This window comes from Brassica napus, chromosome C2 (assembly GCF_020379485.1).
Source record: "Brassica napus cultivar Da-Ae chromosome C2, Da-Ae, whole genome shotgun sequence".
Classification (NCBI taxonomy): Eukaryota; Viridiplantae; Streptophyta; class Magnoliopsida; order Brassicales; family Brassicaceae; genus Brassica; species Brassica napus.
Window position 1 is genome coordinate 9,443,380 of NC_063445.1, and position 18,122 is coordinate 9,461,501.

General features: G+C 35.3%; 2 protein-coding genes across 3 annotated transcripts; both read right to left on the reverse strand.

The window, feature by feature from the left end:
• Positions 1-5: 5 nt before the first annotated feature.
• On the reverse strand, positions 6-4,397 carry LOC106380885 (DEK domain-containing chromatin-associated protein 4). 2 transcript variants are annotated; one of them, XM_013820724.3, is made up of 12 exons: positions 4,297-4,397; positions 2,605-3,728; positions 2,496-2,529; positions 2,254-2,336; positions 2,110-2,169; positions 1,903-2,016; positions 1,726-1,809; positions 1,574-1,648; positions 916-1,429; positions 696-796; positions 563-593; positions 6-473 (listed from the first exon to the last, which is right to left on the reverse strand). In XM_013820724.3, the coding sequence occupies exons 2-12, from the start codon at positions 3,703-3,705 to the stop codon at positions 292-294; spliced, it is 2,379 nt and encodes a 792-aa protein (XP_013676178.2). In that variant the 5' UTR covers positions 3,706-3,728; positions 4,297-4,397; the 3' UTR covers positions 6-291. The 2 variants fall into 2 exon arrangements, with proteins under 2 accessions (XP_013676178.2, XP_013676177.2); XM_013820723.2 differs by having other exon boundaries at positions 4,257-4,392.
• Positions 4,398-16,217: 11,820 nt separating this feature from the next.
• On the reverse strand, positions 16,218-17,335 carry LOC125582151. The gene is made up of 3 exons (XM_048748700.1): positions 17,256-17,335; positions 16,790-16,872; positions 16,218-16,705 (listed from the first exon to the last, which is right to left on the reverse strand). The coding sequence occupies exons 1-3, from the start codon at positions 17,333-17,335 to the stop codon at positions 16,218-16,220; spliced, it is 651 nt and encodes a 216-aa protein (XP_048604657.1).
• Positions 17,336-18,122: the final 787 nt, after the last annotated feature.

Sequence of the window (18,122 nt, forward strand, 5' to 3'; positions counted from 1 at the left end):
CATAATGGTGTTTAAAATGGGGAATAAATCCTAGAGGAGCTTATGTCAAATCGTCTACACAAATGAAGCTGCTTAATTATATGGTAAGTAAGCCACCACTCATCAGCTTCTTCCTCTCTCAGACTCTACCAAACGTAAAATAAAACCTGCTTGTAGCACAACTCCAGGCAACAACAACAAGCAAATTACAATCTCTAATATATTTGCCTAGTGACTGACAATAGGCAAATAGGGATAGAGACCCCTTGAAGATGTAGTAGTAGCTAAGACTAAGATTTATGTGCTCTGTGATCAGGCCTTAACCTCCTCTCCACCACCACCAGATCCTCCTCCAGCTTTCTCTCTCTCTTTCTCAGCATCCTCTTCTTCTCCTTCCTCAGCATCGGCTTCATCTGCTAGCTTTGTGAGCTCATCTTGGATCATCAGCTTTATTGATGATTTTTTTGAGGTGAGATCGATATCAAACTTCCCAACTGAAAAGACAAAGGTGAAAACAATCCACGTTACCCAATACCATATGCAGGAAAAGAACTGCTAGGGAACAATGTCATCTGGTTCATACCTAGTCGCTTGAGGATGTCACTGAATGTGGCCTGTCAAAAAAAATGATAAAGCCTTTGTTAGATATCTCTCTTCTAAGCTCAAATTACTATATAGTTTTATTACACGAAGCTTTCATAAGTTGAAATCCTCACCGTGTTGAAGTCCACCACTTTCAAGATGTCAACAATTGCAGTTTTCAACTCCTCATCACTAGGTTCCTTGTTTTTGTCTTTCCCTTTTCCTCCTCTTTTCCCTATATAAGCAGATGAAGTTATTAATATTTCACCAGCTTATGACAAATGCATGTAGTCAAAATGCTCTTCACTCTCAATGAAAGATTAAAAAAAAAAGAGAGGATATGAACAAACCTACCTGCTTTCTCTTTGGATGCAGATTTTGAAGGAACAGAGGACTGCTCCTTGGCAGGTTTCTCAGTCTTCTTCCTCTTAGAGGATGATGCCTTTGGACTTGTCTCAGTGTCGTCGTCATCAAACTTCTTGCGTTTTCCTGCTGAGCGCTTTTGAGTAACTTTCTTCGGTGGTGGACTGGGTTTCTCAGAGACTGCAGCTTTCTTGCTTCTTGATTTCCCTGCTGCTGCAGACTCTTTCTTTCCACCAGATACTGTCCTAGAAACACGTTTCTTCTTTTTAGTTTCTTCCTCTGACTCCTCCTCAGATTCAACGTTCTCCTCGCTTTCAGAAGGCTGAGGCGCCTCATCATCCGATTTGTCAGGAATCCCGTTTTCATTCTCCTCCTCTTCCTCCTCCTCTGCCTCCTCCTCCTCCTCCACTTTCTCTTCTTCTTCCTCCTCTTCTTCAGACTCATCATCAGAATGAGTTAAGCTCTTTTTGTCACTCCTTGTTGCTTCATCAGTCTTTTTTTGGCTCTGAGAAAAAAATACACAAATAAATTAATCAGATCTCAGGTCCCTTGACCAGACAGCTTCATACACATTAAACCGACACACATGCTCTTCACAGTTTTCAACATAAGGATTCAAAACCTCAAGTTCCAAGCTATTGAATAATACCTTTGCTGATCGTTTTGAAGATGAACTTCCAGCTGCTTGCGAACTTTTCTTAGGAGTTCTTTTGCGCTTTGCGCTCTTTACAACAGAAAAGAATATTGGTAAATACAAAAAAAAAACATTTGATTACATTGTGTTTCTAATACCAAACTTACCTTCTCTTCCTCCTCATTAACTAGATCATCAGTAGTCGCATGTGGCTTCTCCAAAAAGTCAAACAGCTTCGCAACAATATCTTCCTATATTCGAGAAAACAACCACAAAGTCAGTTGCCAAGTTGATTACATTGGAAAGAGTGCAGCTACACAAAAAAACGAATGGGCCATAATAACCTTCTTCTTTCTTGTAGCCTTGCCAACTGATATGTCAAAGAGATCACAAAACTCCAACAGCTTTTCTTTGTTGCATTTGTCAAGCTTTTCTTTTACTTTGTCTTTTGCCTTTTCCTGGCATGTGTCAATTGAGAAATAAATTACAATGCAAGGACAAATGAGACGAGCATATATGTACATCAAGCCTAATGTGTGTATGCCGCCTACCTCATCTCCTTGCCATTTGTAGCCAGAAAAGCGCAATATGTTTGCCTTGACCTGAGCAGCCTGTCAGAGCAAGACAATCGAGTCACATATAAACATGATTAGCATCGTGAGGATAGCAATGAAAGGATACAAAGAGATGCTCACTTTCCCTCTTCTCCCACCAAATAGAATTGTGTGTAGCAGCTTCAAAAGATCATCAGGCTTCCTCCTTGCTATCTTGTTAGCAACTGCAGAGAAACATACAACTTATCAACTTCATTACAAGTGATTGAGCAGGTGAGAAAAATAAAGCATTTAGAAACTATGGTCATGGCAATCATCTTCACATAATCATTTAGATTATGAAGAGAAGAACTTTAAAACGGCTATTTGGAATAGGAACATACCATTGGGAATGTCTTTGAGAGGTGTTCCTTTTCCCTGCAATATCCAAAGGTAAAATCATAAACAGATCTAACAAATAGAGACCAAAACACATGAAACTATTGGCAAAACCTTTTCAACTTGGAACTCCTTTGAAGAATCTTTATCAACCACAGCGACAAGCCTCTCAACAGATTTTCTCTCACGGACAGGGCGATCAGAGCTGTAAGGAGTCTTAGGTTCAGTATCCTTCTTTTCTTTCTCACTCTGTGTCTTCCCGCGAGCCTTCTCATTCTTCCCTTTCTCTCGCTTGCTAGACTTCTTGCTATCTTCTTCATCTCCACCTTCTGTTTCATCATTGCTCTTTTCTTTTTCATCTTCTTTCTCATCCATGCTGTCTTCTTTATCATCTTCCTTGTCCTCCTCTACATCTTCATTCTCATTATCATTTTCATCCTTACTCTCTGTTTTGTTGTCCTCCACTTTAGCCTCCTCCACCTTAGCGTCAGCCTCCGCTTCCTCTTTGTTTGTTTCTTCCTCCTTCCCTTCATTCTTTTCCTTTGCTGCCTCTTCTTTGGCATCATCCGCTTCTGTATTGTCCTCCTTGTCTCCACCAGCCAACTTCTCTTCCTCTTTATCCTCTTCTTCGTTTCCATTTACTTTCCCTAATTCCAGTTTCTCCTCCTCTGACTCTTTCTCAGCTTTATCTTGGCCTCCTTTAGTAGCATCAATCTTGTCCACCCCTTCATTTTTAGCACCCTTTACGTCTTTATTATCTTCAGACACCACAGCTTCCTTCATCTCAGTATCTTCTTCAGTAGCAGCTCCAGAAACACCATCATCAGCTTCCAACTTCTTGCCATCTGTGTCTTCATCCTCCATTTTGTCAGCTTCTGGTTTTCCATTATCTTCTTCCGTTTTAGCAATCTCTGCTTGCTCCTTGTCTTCTTCCTTCACATTCTTCTCTTGTGTTTTCTCAGTCTCAGCTTTGTTTTCTTTTTCTTTTTCTTTTTCTGCCTCTGCCTCTTTATCTTCCCCCTCATTCTTTTCTTCATCTATCTCCATTTTCTCAGGTGCAGCATCCTCGTTTTTCTTGGTTTCGTGTGTTTCTTTGCCGCTAGCATTCTCAACCGCTTGTTTTCCAGTGATTGCATCTGATGGCTTCGGAAGAGAACTGGTCCCATTCGCTGTTGGCTCCACGGTGACCTTCGTATGCGTATCTTCCTCCCCCATCGTTAATTCAGTGCTCAGCAGATCTACAAGACCAGATTCATGAAAACATATTAGTTGAATTCCAAATCTCACAAAGAAACGGAGTGTGCAAGTAAGAAAGCATTCAAAGAAACGGAGTGTAAACTTCATTGCATTCTATCTTTCTACATACAGGTTGAAAAGAAAAGAAAAAAGTTTCAATTTTTTCAAAGGAAATAGACACCCACTAAGTTCCTAATAATTCAGATCAAATCTAAACAGAAAATTATCATAAATTTGAATACTTTCTGGAAACAAAAAAAAAAAAAAAAAAAGACATAGATTTAGATCCAAAACAAACTAACTCAGACAAAACCAAAGGCTCATACTGTTCCTATCTCTCTCTGGAACCTCAAATTCGAAGGCTTTTCAGCTAAGCTAGCACAAATTTGCAGATCGGAGAGAAGGCAAACACAAACCCTAAACGCGACTTCATCAAGCAAGACAACAAAGTAAAATAGAAAGAACCCACATGCGAATTCAGGCGAAGCTGGAAAGATTCAGGGGCCAAGATCAAAAGAAAAGAAGCTCACACAGTGTGACTCGATAAAGGAGAAGACTTTGGAATCTCACCTCGCTCGCTATATCCAAAGCACTCTACTTTTTTTTTTTTTTTTTAATTATTGTTCCGCTCGAATCAGAACCAATACCATTCGGACGCAGTACCGGTTTTTAAATACAGTTAAATTGCCACGTCGGACGTTTGGGGTTTATGGACGGTTCAGATTTCGTGTTCAGAATACTCTCCTGGATCGGGATACAAACCCACCTTCCGGTACGATAATTAAATATCGGTCGAAAATAAAAATTTAGTTTTAAGATTTTCTTAGTTTAAGAGTTTAAGATTGTCCCTACTATATAAATATGTGTAACCAATTTTCAATGAAGTCTTAATCAGTAAGTATTTAAAAATGTAAATTTTTAAATAAATGTGATAGTATTAAAGGTCTGACCGGTGTACTGTAGCAGTTGTGGTTGCTGAAGTTTGCGGATGCATATGATTGCGGTTTTAAGCGGTTTTAAGAGATTTACTGATATTGCAGTTAAAAATTGGTGCGTTTGCGGGATACTTATGACTGGTTAATCACCAAATACAACAGCGGTTAAATAATAAATTAACAATATTTATATTTTATATTATTTATAAAAATATTAAACATCATAATATTATAATAAATATAACAATTATATTTTAAATTTTTTTAAAATTATAGAAATTATTTTTATTTTAAAATTTTATGATATAAATTAAAATATAATAGATATATTTTAGTATTTCTATTATTTCAATTTAATTTTTTTATTTTTATTTTTATTTTTGTATTTATATTGTTTTAAAAAAAAATTTACCCTCCTGCAACTGTCCGCAACCGCTAGGTGGAACCATCTTTTGAATTTAAAAAGTTTAGAGCGGTTTGAAACGGTTTAAAGTGGGTTGAAGCGGTTTAGAACGGTTTGAGTGGTTGTTGCAAAATGCTAACAACCGCCACCAATCGCAAAAGTCGCGTTTGCGGATGGTAGCGAGGAAACTAGCCTTAAATTAACATGAACTAAGATTTGGCCACGGTTCATGGCAATATTATATATTTTTAGTTTAAAACTTGATTTTGTATATATTTTTGATGTGTTTTGATTTTTATTCGTTATTATACTTATTTAATCTCCTATATATTAATTGAGGATCTTTAAAAAAAATAGAACATTAATTTTGTATTAATTAAAAAAAACTTCATTTTATGTGGTACTTTTAAATGCCTTCTAAATCATATTTTTTAAAATTCTAGAGCACCTAATATAAAACATAATTTAATATAAAGTTGTCACATATTTCCGTAACTATATATCATATGAAAAGTCGCTTTTAATTTTTTTGTCGTACCCGTATTAAGACCAACGAGTGCCTTATATATCAGTTCTTTGTGTATTATGAGTAAGGTTCTTGCATGTTAAACGTTTATTCCAAAAATTGAACCTACACCAAAGATAAATGAAGAACAAATCACATGATTATTAAACAAATCAAAGAATACTGTTGCAAATGTGACTCTTTTTGGAGAAAAATATATATTATATACAATCAGTCTAAATCCATTAAAAACCAAGTAGTAAACAAAAAAAGAATTGTACAAACTGTTCATTATTATTAGGTTCATCACATATAAGTTGAGTAAACTGGAATCTCTACATTAGTTGAATTTTTGTTATTCTATGTCGAAGACAACAATATAATTGGAACTCTATAAAATATATTCGAGTGGACATTCAATCTCTTATACAGTGTAACATATAGTAAGAACGAGAGTGTATTTAACTAATCAAAAAATCCTTTTATATTGTATACAAACAATATTTCAAAACCATATCAGTATAAAACATAATTAATATACGGTTTGTCTGTTATTAATATTTGTTAAGTCATTTTAATTCAAACTGAACCAAACCATAATCAATCAAATACTTTTGGTGGTTTCGGTTAGAATGCATAATTTTTTTTATGTCAGTGATATACGTACAATATAGAATAATATAATTTTGGTAAGTATAATATATAATTTTTTCTATTAAAAGAAACAAACAAATACATAATATTTATGTATATATCTAACTAGAAGGTCACCACACGATCATATATATCAAATATTTATGCTTGGTACACAATTCTTCATTAGGTAAATATAGAAATTAATATTGAAGACTAAATATGACTTCAGAACTAAGGAATGAATTGCCTAATTTTTTTTGATAGTTAAGGAAAATGATAATAATGTGCTTTCGTAATCGTTAATGATAATGCATGTATCACGTAAACCTAACTGTCAGTTTTATATAAACTAGATCTGAGTATTCGGGTCCCAATCGGGTTTTGATTTTGTCCAATCGAGTTTTGATTTTTCTGGTTTATCAAAATTAGCCCAATTCGAGTTAAATAGAAGTTTGCTTTGAGACCGATTCGGGTTCTATCGGGTTTGAGCCGGAGTTTAACCGCTATATATTTACATAATTGTATTTTGAGCAAGTGTAACTTATTTACTAAATGAAAGAAATATATTTATTTACCAGACACGAGTTCAAACAAAGCAGATTCTTAAATCATAATAAGGTATAGTATTAACGTGTATAAGTTTCAATTGAATGGTTAACTTTTTCCAAATTATATTTTATTTTTAGATTAGTTATTAACCTCAACACTAACAATACCGAAGCCCCGTACCAAGAAATCTCAATCCCCTATATATTAATAGAGAAACATTAAAAAAATTATAATCTGTAATGTTTGCTAATTACAAAGTGTCCTGCTGAATTGTCCCATAATTGGAATGAAATTTTGCTTACTTGGAGACTTTAGAATCAATTAAGAATTTTGTTGGTCCAAAATTAAATTTCTAGAGAATATTATATTATATAGTATGTCTATTATGGACCATTCATTTATCAAATTGAAATTTATTATCTATTCTTTCTTAAAATAAAACCTACGGAATTACCTAATGTGATTAAATATACACGGCAATTAATGATTTTAGATAATAAATATTTGATAAATGTATATTTTTTTATCATTTTTGTTTATTTCATTATTATTAAAATAAATAACATAATTACATTAATAAAATAAAAAAATCTAGATATTTTTGTATATGTTGTATTTTGAATTTTTTTGAACGAGTATAAATTACTAAAACTGTTAAAAGTCTCACATAAACTTCTGTGATCAAGGTTTGAATTTTTTTATATATTAAGATATAATGATTATAAGACCATATGAATAAATAATTTTATTTTAATAGGTTTTTATGTTAATATATATATTTCATATCATTTAAATTAAACTATACATCATATGAAAATACATACTTATATTTTGATATTTGCATTAAACATATATTGAAAAGTTAATATTTTTATTTTGAAATCTTCATTGATTTTTTTTTAAATGATTATAAATTATTGAAACTACTAAACATCCCACATTAAAAAAAATCGTTGGTGTAAATTTTTGTTACACAAATATGCAAATAATTATAAAATCATATAAGTAGAAACCTCATTTAATAAATATCCATATCAAAAGTATACTATATATTTATGTTAATATCATTTAAATTTAATTATATATCATATACGATAGATAAGATTAATTGTTTTGATTTATTTACTCTAAAATAATTGCGAATAAATAAAAATGATCGTTTGATTTATATGCACACGCTAATTTATTACATAATAGTAACTGATATCTTAGTTATTTAGTATATATACTTATTATTTTATTATTTCATAATATGCAGAAAACATAAAATAAGTAATAAATATAAAATATTTATTCTGCAAAAGGTGCGGATCTTAACCTCAGTATGTATCTCTTTAATAATTTTCAATTTTAAATATTTTCTAAATCTCAGACCAGAACAAACAAACGAAATGAGAATAAACTTCAAAATCAATATTTATATCGAGCAATAACTAAAATGAAAAAGAGACACAAAAAGAAAAAAATATTGAAGATATACATAGGATTAGCACGTGAACATAAACTTCTCACGACCATAATTAACTTTTAAATTTCTAAATCATGATATAAAAGTGAGCTGACATAGTTTTATTATAACCATATAGTAGACCTGAAATTCTTCGGCATAAACGATAAGAACGTTATTATGCGATAAGTGACTTTTTGACCTAAAACATTTTTTTAAAATAGGATCAGCTCATCTGTAAATAAATTATGTAATTAACAAAAAATTAAAAAAAAATTTAATAAATATTAATTCGATCAAGAATATAAATTTATTTTTTCATACAATATTTTTTAAATAATTTTCATATAAATTTACTCTGCGCAAGACGCATATTCTTATCCTAGTGATTATATTATTTTGATGATTATCATTTATTATTTTTGTTGTTTTGCCTGCGTTGATCGATTTCTGCATATGTAGTCAATTTGGGAGGTTCGTCGATAGCTTGGAAGACAAAAAAACATGACAAGCTCATTTATCGAAAGCAGTATACAAGGCGATGGTAGAGACTTTGAAAGAACTCATGTAGACGAAGAACCTCCTGAGAGACATGGGAACTGAACAATGGTCCCATGGAGATGTACTGCGAAAGTAAATATGTGTTACACATAGCAGCCAATCAAGTTTTCCATGAACACACTAAACACATCGAATCATAATGTCACAGTGTGTGTGACGCAGTCAGAGATAAGCTGATCAGCTCAACACAACATGTTCTTACTATTGATCAAATGACAGACATACTCACTAAAGCACTGGATCGTTCCAGTTTCGATTATCTTTTATCTAAGTTGGGTGTTTATGATTTACACCTTCCAACTCCTCAACTGGAGGAGGAGGTTTAAAGTAGTCTGGTTAAATCGGTTTAAATGGTTATAGTCTATCGAACACTCAATATTCTCTTGGCTTGGTGATCAAGATAATATTTTGAGAGAATTTTATAGGAAATTTGCATATATCATGTATACGAGTTGTGTATACAAAAGGTGAGTTGCACGTGGAATGAATAAACCATCAAGTTTTTTCAAAAGCTTTTTCTTACTTTACAATAAATAGACAACATGTTGGATATCAAATGAAAGATAAGATACGAATATGATTTCCAAATCAACAACGGCATAAGCTCTCAACCTGAGAATGGTTAACAAGCAGAGGTGGTCCCGGAGGTTTTTTTGTAGATGATATTTCCAGAGAGGTTCTGATGTAGTTCGTGATGTACATCAGAAGGTGTGTCAAGACGTATGTCAAGACGTACGGCAGGACGTCGAGTGGAGAAGCTGCTTACAAGGAGTTTGTCTAAGGTGATTGCGTGTGTAAGTGGAGATTGGAAAAGGTAGAATATCTTGTTGAAGACAAATGACGTTTTCCATTAAGCAAAGAGGCTTTGCTTGGAGAAGAAGTGTTATTTGGAGAGGAATAGGAAGTTTCCTTATATGGGAATGGAAGTTCATTAAAGTGCATTTAATGAACTTGGAGAGCAAGTATACAGTTTATATATAAGGGAGGGACGTGCCCTTATGAGAATATATGCACCCAGAGATTAAGTGAAAAGAGAGAGAGAGTTTTCATTAAGTGTTGAGTGTTGACCTACGGTCTGACGTAGTGTCCGATGGAGTCTGATGTGGACTTAGTTTGGTGGCGTTGGAGTTGGCGCTTTGTGTGGTGGAGTTAGCCATCGTATGTAGCTCTTGTGAGCTTTGTGTGTGCTTGGGTGATCAAGCGTTTTGGTGTGTCAGTTGAGGTGTGGTGACCAAGCTGTGCGTTGGTGTGACGTGCTCGTTGGTATATGTGGTGTGCGTCTGGTGTTGACGTACTCAGTGACGTACTTGGTGAAGTACTCGGTGACGTACTTGGTGAAGTACATGGTGATGTACCTTCTGAGAGGTGGTAGGTTGAAGCCTTGACTCAGGGAGAGTTTAGCAAAGAAGGTTTCATTGAGGAGGTCTGGAAAGATTGCAGCTGTGTGAAGACAGTAAGCTCTGGTGGGGCCGGATGGGATCTATGCATGCGTGCTTGATTCCTAATCTTCATAGATATCTATCTAGAAAAGAGCGTGTCAGGAGGTTGTCTGTCTGATGTATACGTTAGCAAATAATGATGTATTTGCATTCTTGTTCTAGTGATCAATGAAATCTGGACGAAGTCCCGGGAATGTTGGAAACGAACCCCGTTAACAAACTCAGTGTGTCATTACTTTCTGCTCTATATTTCTGACTCATCCGCACTTACATTTTTTACTAATTCAAGCAGATAAATATGAATATAGTTCTTCACTTGAAGGAAAAATTTCTCAGAAGTTGCTTCTTGTTGAATCAGAGATTCTTATTCCTAAGTCGAAGCAGTTGATGAAATCAAACTCGACTTTTAGACAAAATCATCCGGAAGAGAAGTGGAAGCCTCTTCAAGAAGCTTAGGGTGAATATTGTGTCTTGTCGTAGCCACCACACTTGGGCAATCATTCCAGCTAGGTCTAACCAATGACCGGCAGTATGAAAAGTCAATTATCTCAAGATACCTCAGTTTTGAAATGGTTAGGGAAACACTTCGTAAATGGTTGCATCCATTCATACATAGGCAGCAGAGATGAGAAAACTTTTCAATCCACCATGGGACTTCTTCTATTGCTGTTTCACATAGAAAGAGATGTGATATGTTGGTCGAGATATCAGGAAAGCTCGCCAACCTTAACGATCCACTGAGATCAAGGCAATAGAGATGTAGAAGGTTGATTCCGGTGGGAATGGTCTCTATATTTATGCATTGAGTAATCCTCAAATGCGTAAGTTTATTGAGATAAAGAATTGAAGAAGGAAGCTCCACTAAGCTTGGGATATTTGAGAGGCACAACATCGTCAAAGAGGGAGACAGCATGTTCACGAGTTGTGTATGCGGCTGAACCAGCCAAAAAAAAAGTGTAGAGATGTTAAACAAAATCACATCAAGCTATTTTCACGGTGACCTTTTAATAAATCAATAATACATCTTCCATAAATCATGATCAAATGTCTTATGATTAAACAGTATGCCAGCATGTGGCAGTTAGTAAATAAAAGTGTTATTTCCGTAAAGTTTGTAACAAAATTTAAACAACTATTGCTTTGATCTAAGTTTGAGCCTTTCATGTAAAGAAATAATTATTACATTACAATTTCTAATATATAGTTTGGCATAAAAAAATACTACTTTAAGTAATATAGTTTTTCTCTAAAATTTTGTTTCACAACGTTTAAGAAATTCATCCTAGTGACATTAACTTCTTATAAAAGTGCTAGTTAAGAAATAAAAACTGTAGAAAATGTTAGGTCAAGTACATACCCGCACTCTTTTCCACAATTGCTCACTCTTCATCCGACACATGCTAAGATGAACAAATTTCTCTAGACACAAGTTCGAAGGGAAGTCTTTAATCGTTGTTCCATCTAGATCAACCTCTAAAATGTTGGCTGATATATCAGGAAAACTGATCAACCTTGAGCATCCATAAAGATTGAGGTGATAGAGAGATTGGAGATTAATTCCAGTAGGCAGAGTCTCCAAATTTTTGCACAATGACATGTCCAGTTTCTTCAGTTTATGAAGATATTGAATAGAGAACGGAAGCTCCACCAAACTCAAACAAAAGCCAAGATTAAGTGTTTCGTTAGTGGCCATAGAAAGATCTGGGATTTCTTTAACTTTTTCAGATCCCCACATATCCAAGTTCTTGGGCCCTACAAGTGACTGAAATATAAATAAATTGTAAGAAAAGATACATTAGGATGTGAGAGTAAAGGAAAAACAGAGTATGAGAGTAAATGGACAGTGAAGAACAGGGTAAACAGAGAGAGTATGAGAGTAAAGAGTAATCAAGAGAAAAGAGAATGGTGAAGGAAAAAGGGGAACTCCCTACTTTCAGCTTAGATCTGAAGAGTATCATTACAAGAGATTATAAAGAAGAAGAAGAGAATAAACCAGAACTGTCTTACACAAGGAGCCAAACACACTTGGCTTACTAGGGAAACTACAATAAAATATCTGTTTGTTGTTACTGTAGCTCCGCGGATACTATTTATGTTGGCAGACCTTGCTTGTTTCTCTTTGGCAAGCCTTGCTAACATTAACCTTGGCAGACCTTGCTGGATAAATAATTCTTCCTTTTATTTTCATACTCAACAATTTCTTCTTCATTTCAACACCTCCCCCCCCCCCCCCCCCTTCAAGCTTGACCATAGGAGATCCTTGGACAAGCTTGGAACATTGAAGAAGCTCCCTTATTAAAAACCTAAGTGTGGAAAACCTCATGGGATAAAACTCATGTTCCGAACTACGCTAGGCGCTAGTCGGGCGGCAATCCCGGGCCTATCGAGTTACCGAAAAATCGGGGAGTAAGCGGGGAGTAATCGAGGATTTATTTTAGGGCATTTTATGGTCTTGTGGTTATAGGCTATATATATATATATATCTGATGAAATTCTATAAAGAGTGCACGGCGTAGTGGCTAAGTGGGGTTTTAAATGCCTAGTTTCCTAGGTTCGAACAGGCCAAGGTGTATTTTTGCCTGTTTTTTTTTAAGTTTATGTTTAATGAAGGGTATTTACGTCATTTACCGGTCATCTTCTTCCTTAAATTTCTAGGTTTTCTGTGATTGGAACTCGACGGCTCCTTGGTTTTCTTAGAGTTTTACACCATGTTTCATCGTTTTTTTGCCTGATTTCGTGTAAATTTCATGAATCTTGCGTCTATCAATCGATTATAGGCTGAACTGAGTTAAAAATTAGGTTTTTAAGGAATTCCCGATTTTTTGAGCGAATCACTCCAACTCGCCACGGTTGATGGGCGTGTTACGATTTTTCGGCGACTATGCGGTCCTCGGCGCCGCGTTTTCGAACCGGGGATAAAACTAACACTTAGGAAAAAAGAGTGGAGTTCAACAATGCCTAGGGATTGGCCACTGAGTCTAAGGCACTTCAGATAACTCATGGTGGAGTCCTTAGACTCTGGATCATGGCCTAACTTGTGCTGCAAGTGTGAACTCCACAACTTGCACACACCAACATCTCAGACTCTTCTTTAGGCTGGTTGTGTCTACCCCTCTCTTCTGACTACTCGCCATCTTCAAAAGGGTTTAAGGACCACCAGCTTCTACTACAGAGAGCTCCAAGTACTTTGAAATCTCTATTGTAGCCTCTCTTGAAGCTTCATCAATCAGGTACAAGCACACGTGCTATGGGCTGATTCATAGCTTCCCAACTAAAGGTAACTGTTCTAACTCCATGCATTGGGCTGATCCATAGCTTCCCAACTGATCCATGTAGAAGCTGATCCATAGCTTCCCAACCAGAAGGTAAATGTTCTAACCCCAAGTTGTTGTTGTCCTTGTTGATTTTTTCTTTCAATGGCTCTAGAGGTAACTGAGGCAATGGACGACTTGGACCTTCAGGATAGCTCACCATTACCCCTCCTCAAGCTTGATCCGGAGAAAAAGAGTGAAGGACCAAGCTTGGAAGTCAGCAACACTGAGTTTTGAAACCAGGAGCGCATCACCCCTACAGCTGCGCTTAAGCCAAATGGTTCCTCCCTTGATCTCTTCTCCACTGCCCCTTGTGTGTCTTTTGAACCAGGAGCTCAACAACCAAACGGTATGCGCTTAACTCAACTGGTTCTTGCAATCCATGAGGAGCTTTAGCTTGGTATGTGGCTGATCAAACACTGGTCTGCCTCTCCATCAATACTCCTTCCTGAAGTATCTTCAAAGCCCAGCCATATTTTATTTGAGCCCCCACTTACTACCACCTGGTCTCCTCACCAACAACCTTTCCATGGTCAGGAATATACATCATGTGTAGGCTCTGGATCAAACAGGAATATACATCATGTGTAGGCTCTGAACAACATGGGCAAAGCGCTCTTCTTTGTCTTGATTTGATGATGGACAGAGAACAACATTTGTGTACCTGAAACATCACTCAAACTCCAGCAAGAATCATACCACACACACTAGGATCAGACATTGACAACTGACCAATTCTGATCCCAATGTTTTAAGAAAATGCAATGAACAGAATCTAAACAACTCATTCAGTTCAAATCCATGCAACCAATGCACTAAATGTTCAAGAATGATAACTCATCAATTTCAAGACATTTAGGCTAATTTTATGAATTTTAATGACAAAATCAGAGACTAGACAACTCATCTAATCACCTTAAACAATATATGAATGCACTACAAGATCAGTTTCAATCACAACCTCATATCAAGAAGGTTTAGGATTAGCTTACAACCAAGGAACCTGAGCTAGTTCCTTGAGCCTCCTTGGTAATAGGTCACGAATCTGGTGGATAAGAGAGCTGGATCACCACCCAACACCTTCTCCTCGTGTTCATAACCTCCTCCTTGACACCACAACACAAAAGGTTCAACCTTTCTTCACAGCTCCAAGTCTCCAACTTCAGGAACAAGATGAAAGCTTTCTTTTTGAAGGGTTTCAAGTTGGAACAGAGTTGAGACACGCCTTTAATGGACTGGAGAGAGGAGGAACAATCAGGAGACACCACCATAGCTTCAAACACCTTCTTCTTGAAGAGAGAGAACATGCTGGAATCTTCAATGGTTTGGATCTGAGATGTGGCTAGGCTTGTGATGGATTTGCGGAAGCTTTATAGGTTTTCAGGAGCTTGAAGGTCTGATACCATGCAAGAAAAGATATATGAGGATTTGAGAGTAAAGGAGAAACAGAGTATGAGAGTAAATGGACAGTGAGGAACAGAGTAAACAGAGAGATTATGAGAGTAAAGAGTAATCAAGAGAAAAGAGAATGGTGAAAAAGAAAGGGGAACTCCCTACTTTCAGCTTAGATCTGAAGAGTATCATTACAAGAGATTATAAAGAAAAAGAAGAGAATAAACCAGAACTGTCTTACACAAGGAGCCAAACACACTTGGCTTACTAGGAAAGTTACAATAAAATATCTGTATATTTTTACTGTAGCTCCGCGGATACTATTTATGTTGGCAGACCTTGCTTGTTTCTCTTTGGCAAGCCTTGCTAACATTAACCTTGGCAGGCCTTGCTGGATAAATCATTATTCCTTTTATTTTCATACTCAACAATTTATTCTTCATTTCAACATAAATTACAGACAACTAAGCTTTTAATCTCAATTAATGCCAATTATAGTTTTACTAACGACTTACATAAACTCCATCCCACAGCTTCTCGAGTCTACTCTCTTGCATTTGGAGCTTAACAAGGTTTTCAGGACAAAAGTTAGAAGGCATATGTTTCACTAGATATCCGTCTAACCTCAATAATCTAAGTTTAGGGGGTAAATAGTCGAAGCCATTTGGTGAGTTCCATCTAACTTCTTTCTTTTGTCTGGTATAAATCTTTAGAAAAAGGAGATTACACATCTCTTTGAAAGAATTCTCCGCTATATGCAACTCATCCATCTCGTCGATATTGAGTGATATACCTAAAATGTTTTTAGTTCCCTTAAAATGATAAAACAGTTAAAAATGAGACCAAGTCATAAGGTAAGCCAACAAATAGAATAAGGGAGGTGTATTGAAATGTGGATTTTAAAAGTTTGGGTGGATTTGAAAAAATATTGGAGTTTGAAGAGATTTGGGTTAAATTCCATTTATATGGGTGGGATTTAAAAAAAGGAAAAAAGATTTGGATAGGATTTTTTTTAAAATTTCAGAGTACTTGAGATCATTTTATCTTAAATTTCAGAGTACTTTTCAAAGTCCAATTATTTCAAAACATGAAGTAATCACTATTTTTTCCAACAAAGTAAAAACGTGAAATTTCAATATTTTGTCTTCTTCCTTCGTTTGTGAGAACGAGAGAGAGGAAACAGAGTATTGTTTATCAAAAAAACAGAGTATTGTTTATCAAAAAAACCAAATTCATAAACCACAACATGAAAGATAAATTAAAAAACATAGTGGCAAAGATAAATTCTAAAAACAACGTAAACTGTTGCTTCATCAAGATCCCATATGCATAGCATCTGTCCACATGGTTGCTGCTATATTTGCTCTCCAGTTATTAGCATTCACTCTTTGTTGTTCTTGAGTGACATTTTGAACATCATCATCCATGTTTTCATCTTCACCTATTTCTTGAACATCACTTTCATTATCATCAGCGACAACAACTTCTTCAGGAAACACGTCTGAACGACATTCTTTACGAAGATAATTATGTAAAACAACACATGCAAGAACTAACTCTACTTGTGTTTTATACGGAAATGGTGGAGTAGATTTGAAGATGAGGAATCTTGACTTAAAGATGCCAAAAATTCTCTCAATCACATTTCGCAAGGATGAATGACGATGATTGAACAACTCATTTTGATTCACAGGATCTTTGCCTTGTCCCCTAAAATCTTGAAGATGATAGCGAGTACTTCGAAATGGAGCTTGAAAATTACGACGATTGGCGTATCCACAGTCGACTAAATAGAATTTTCCTGATATCATATAACATATACAAATAATTTTAAGAAAATACAAAAATAACACATCAATATTTTAATCATAAGAATAAGACATACCTTCTAGAACTTGTAATCTGTTAGAATTTCTTGTTAAAGCATCTTGTAATACTTTAGCATCATGAGCTGAACCTTCCCATCCACTAAGAACATATATAAATTTTAAATCAAAATTGCATGCAGCTAAAACATTTTGTGATAGTTGTCCTTTTCGATTGCGGTAGCTAGATGAATCCTTTCCACTTATCATCGCAAGAATATGTGTTCCATCAATAGCTCCTACACAATCCTAATAAAATATAGAAGCATGTAAATTTATTGCAGTATTTAAAAAATACATAAGAGAAGAACTACATGTACCTTAAAATAAGGATAGAATCGTGTGCTATCTCTTATCTTTGGAGGCACTGTTTCAGGCTTGGCCATGTAACTTGGAGCAAGTGCGTTTAACACTTTCAGAATTGTATGAAAACTCGTAATTATTGAGAATCATGACCTCTTGAATCTATCTTGAGCCTGAATATACCTTGAATTTTGACCAACGATGAACAAAAAGGTGGCTAGCGTTTCTTCAACTGAAACATATCTTGTATCTTTTAATCCCATCTTTACTCTTATAATAGAGTATAACTTCAAAAACACATCCGGATACATACGATATAGATGTCGAAAATGTTTAGGATCTTCAACCAAAGCATTTTGTATGTATTCATGTCCAAGTGTTGTAGTTGATCTTCTAATTTCACGTTGTATTTGTGGAATACGTGAAGCAACATTACGTACCTTCACAATGATAGAAAAGACCAGTAAGAGAATATCAACGTCTATCTTGAAATTTGACATCTTTTTTCTCTTTTTCCTAACTTGTATCTCTTCATTTGCATTAACAATATGAGCCATTGAAATCTCTGCACAACAACATAAATAACAAGTCATAAGAAACTGTCTAATTGGTGAACAAAGTGTGAATAATGCTAGATACTCACGTAATATAAAGCGGCGGTGATGAACTTTAGCTAAAGAAGAAAAGGAAAAATAAATAAGGCTACACAAATCGTTAAGGAATCGTATCCTAACGAATTAGCCGCCAAATTTAGCCGCCAAAATCAATGTTTACTTTGAACAGAAAATACTACTTTCCTATGTAAAATATAATTATACCATTGTAGGAGAAAACAAGAAGATAGTTAGGCCTGGGACGGATCGGGTATCCGGACAATTTTAAGATATCCGGATCCGGATACTTATCCGGCGGATCTGTAATTTTACTATCCGGATCCGGGGTTCGCGGATATCCGGGTGTCGGATATCCTTCTAAAAATTATAATATTCAGCGGATATCCGGATCCAGATTTGGATCCTTAAAATAAATAAAAAATAATATTAATATATA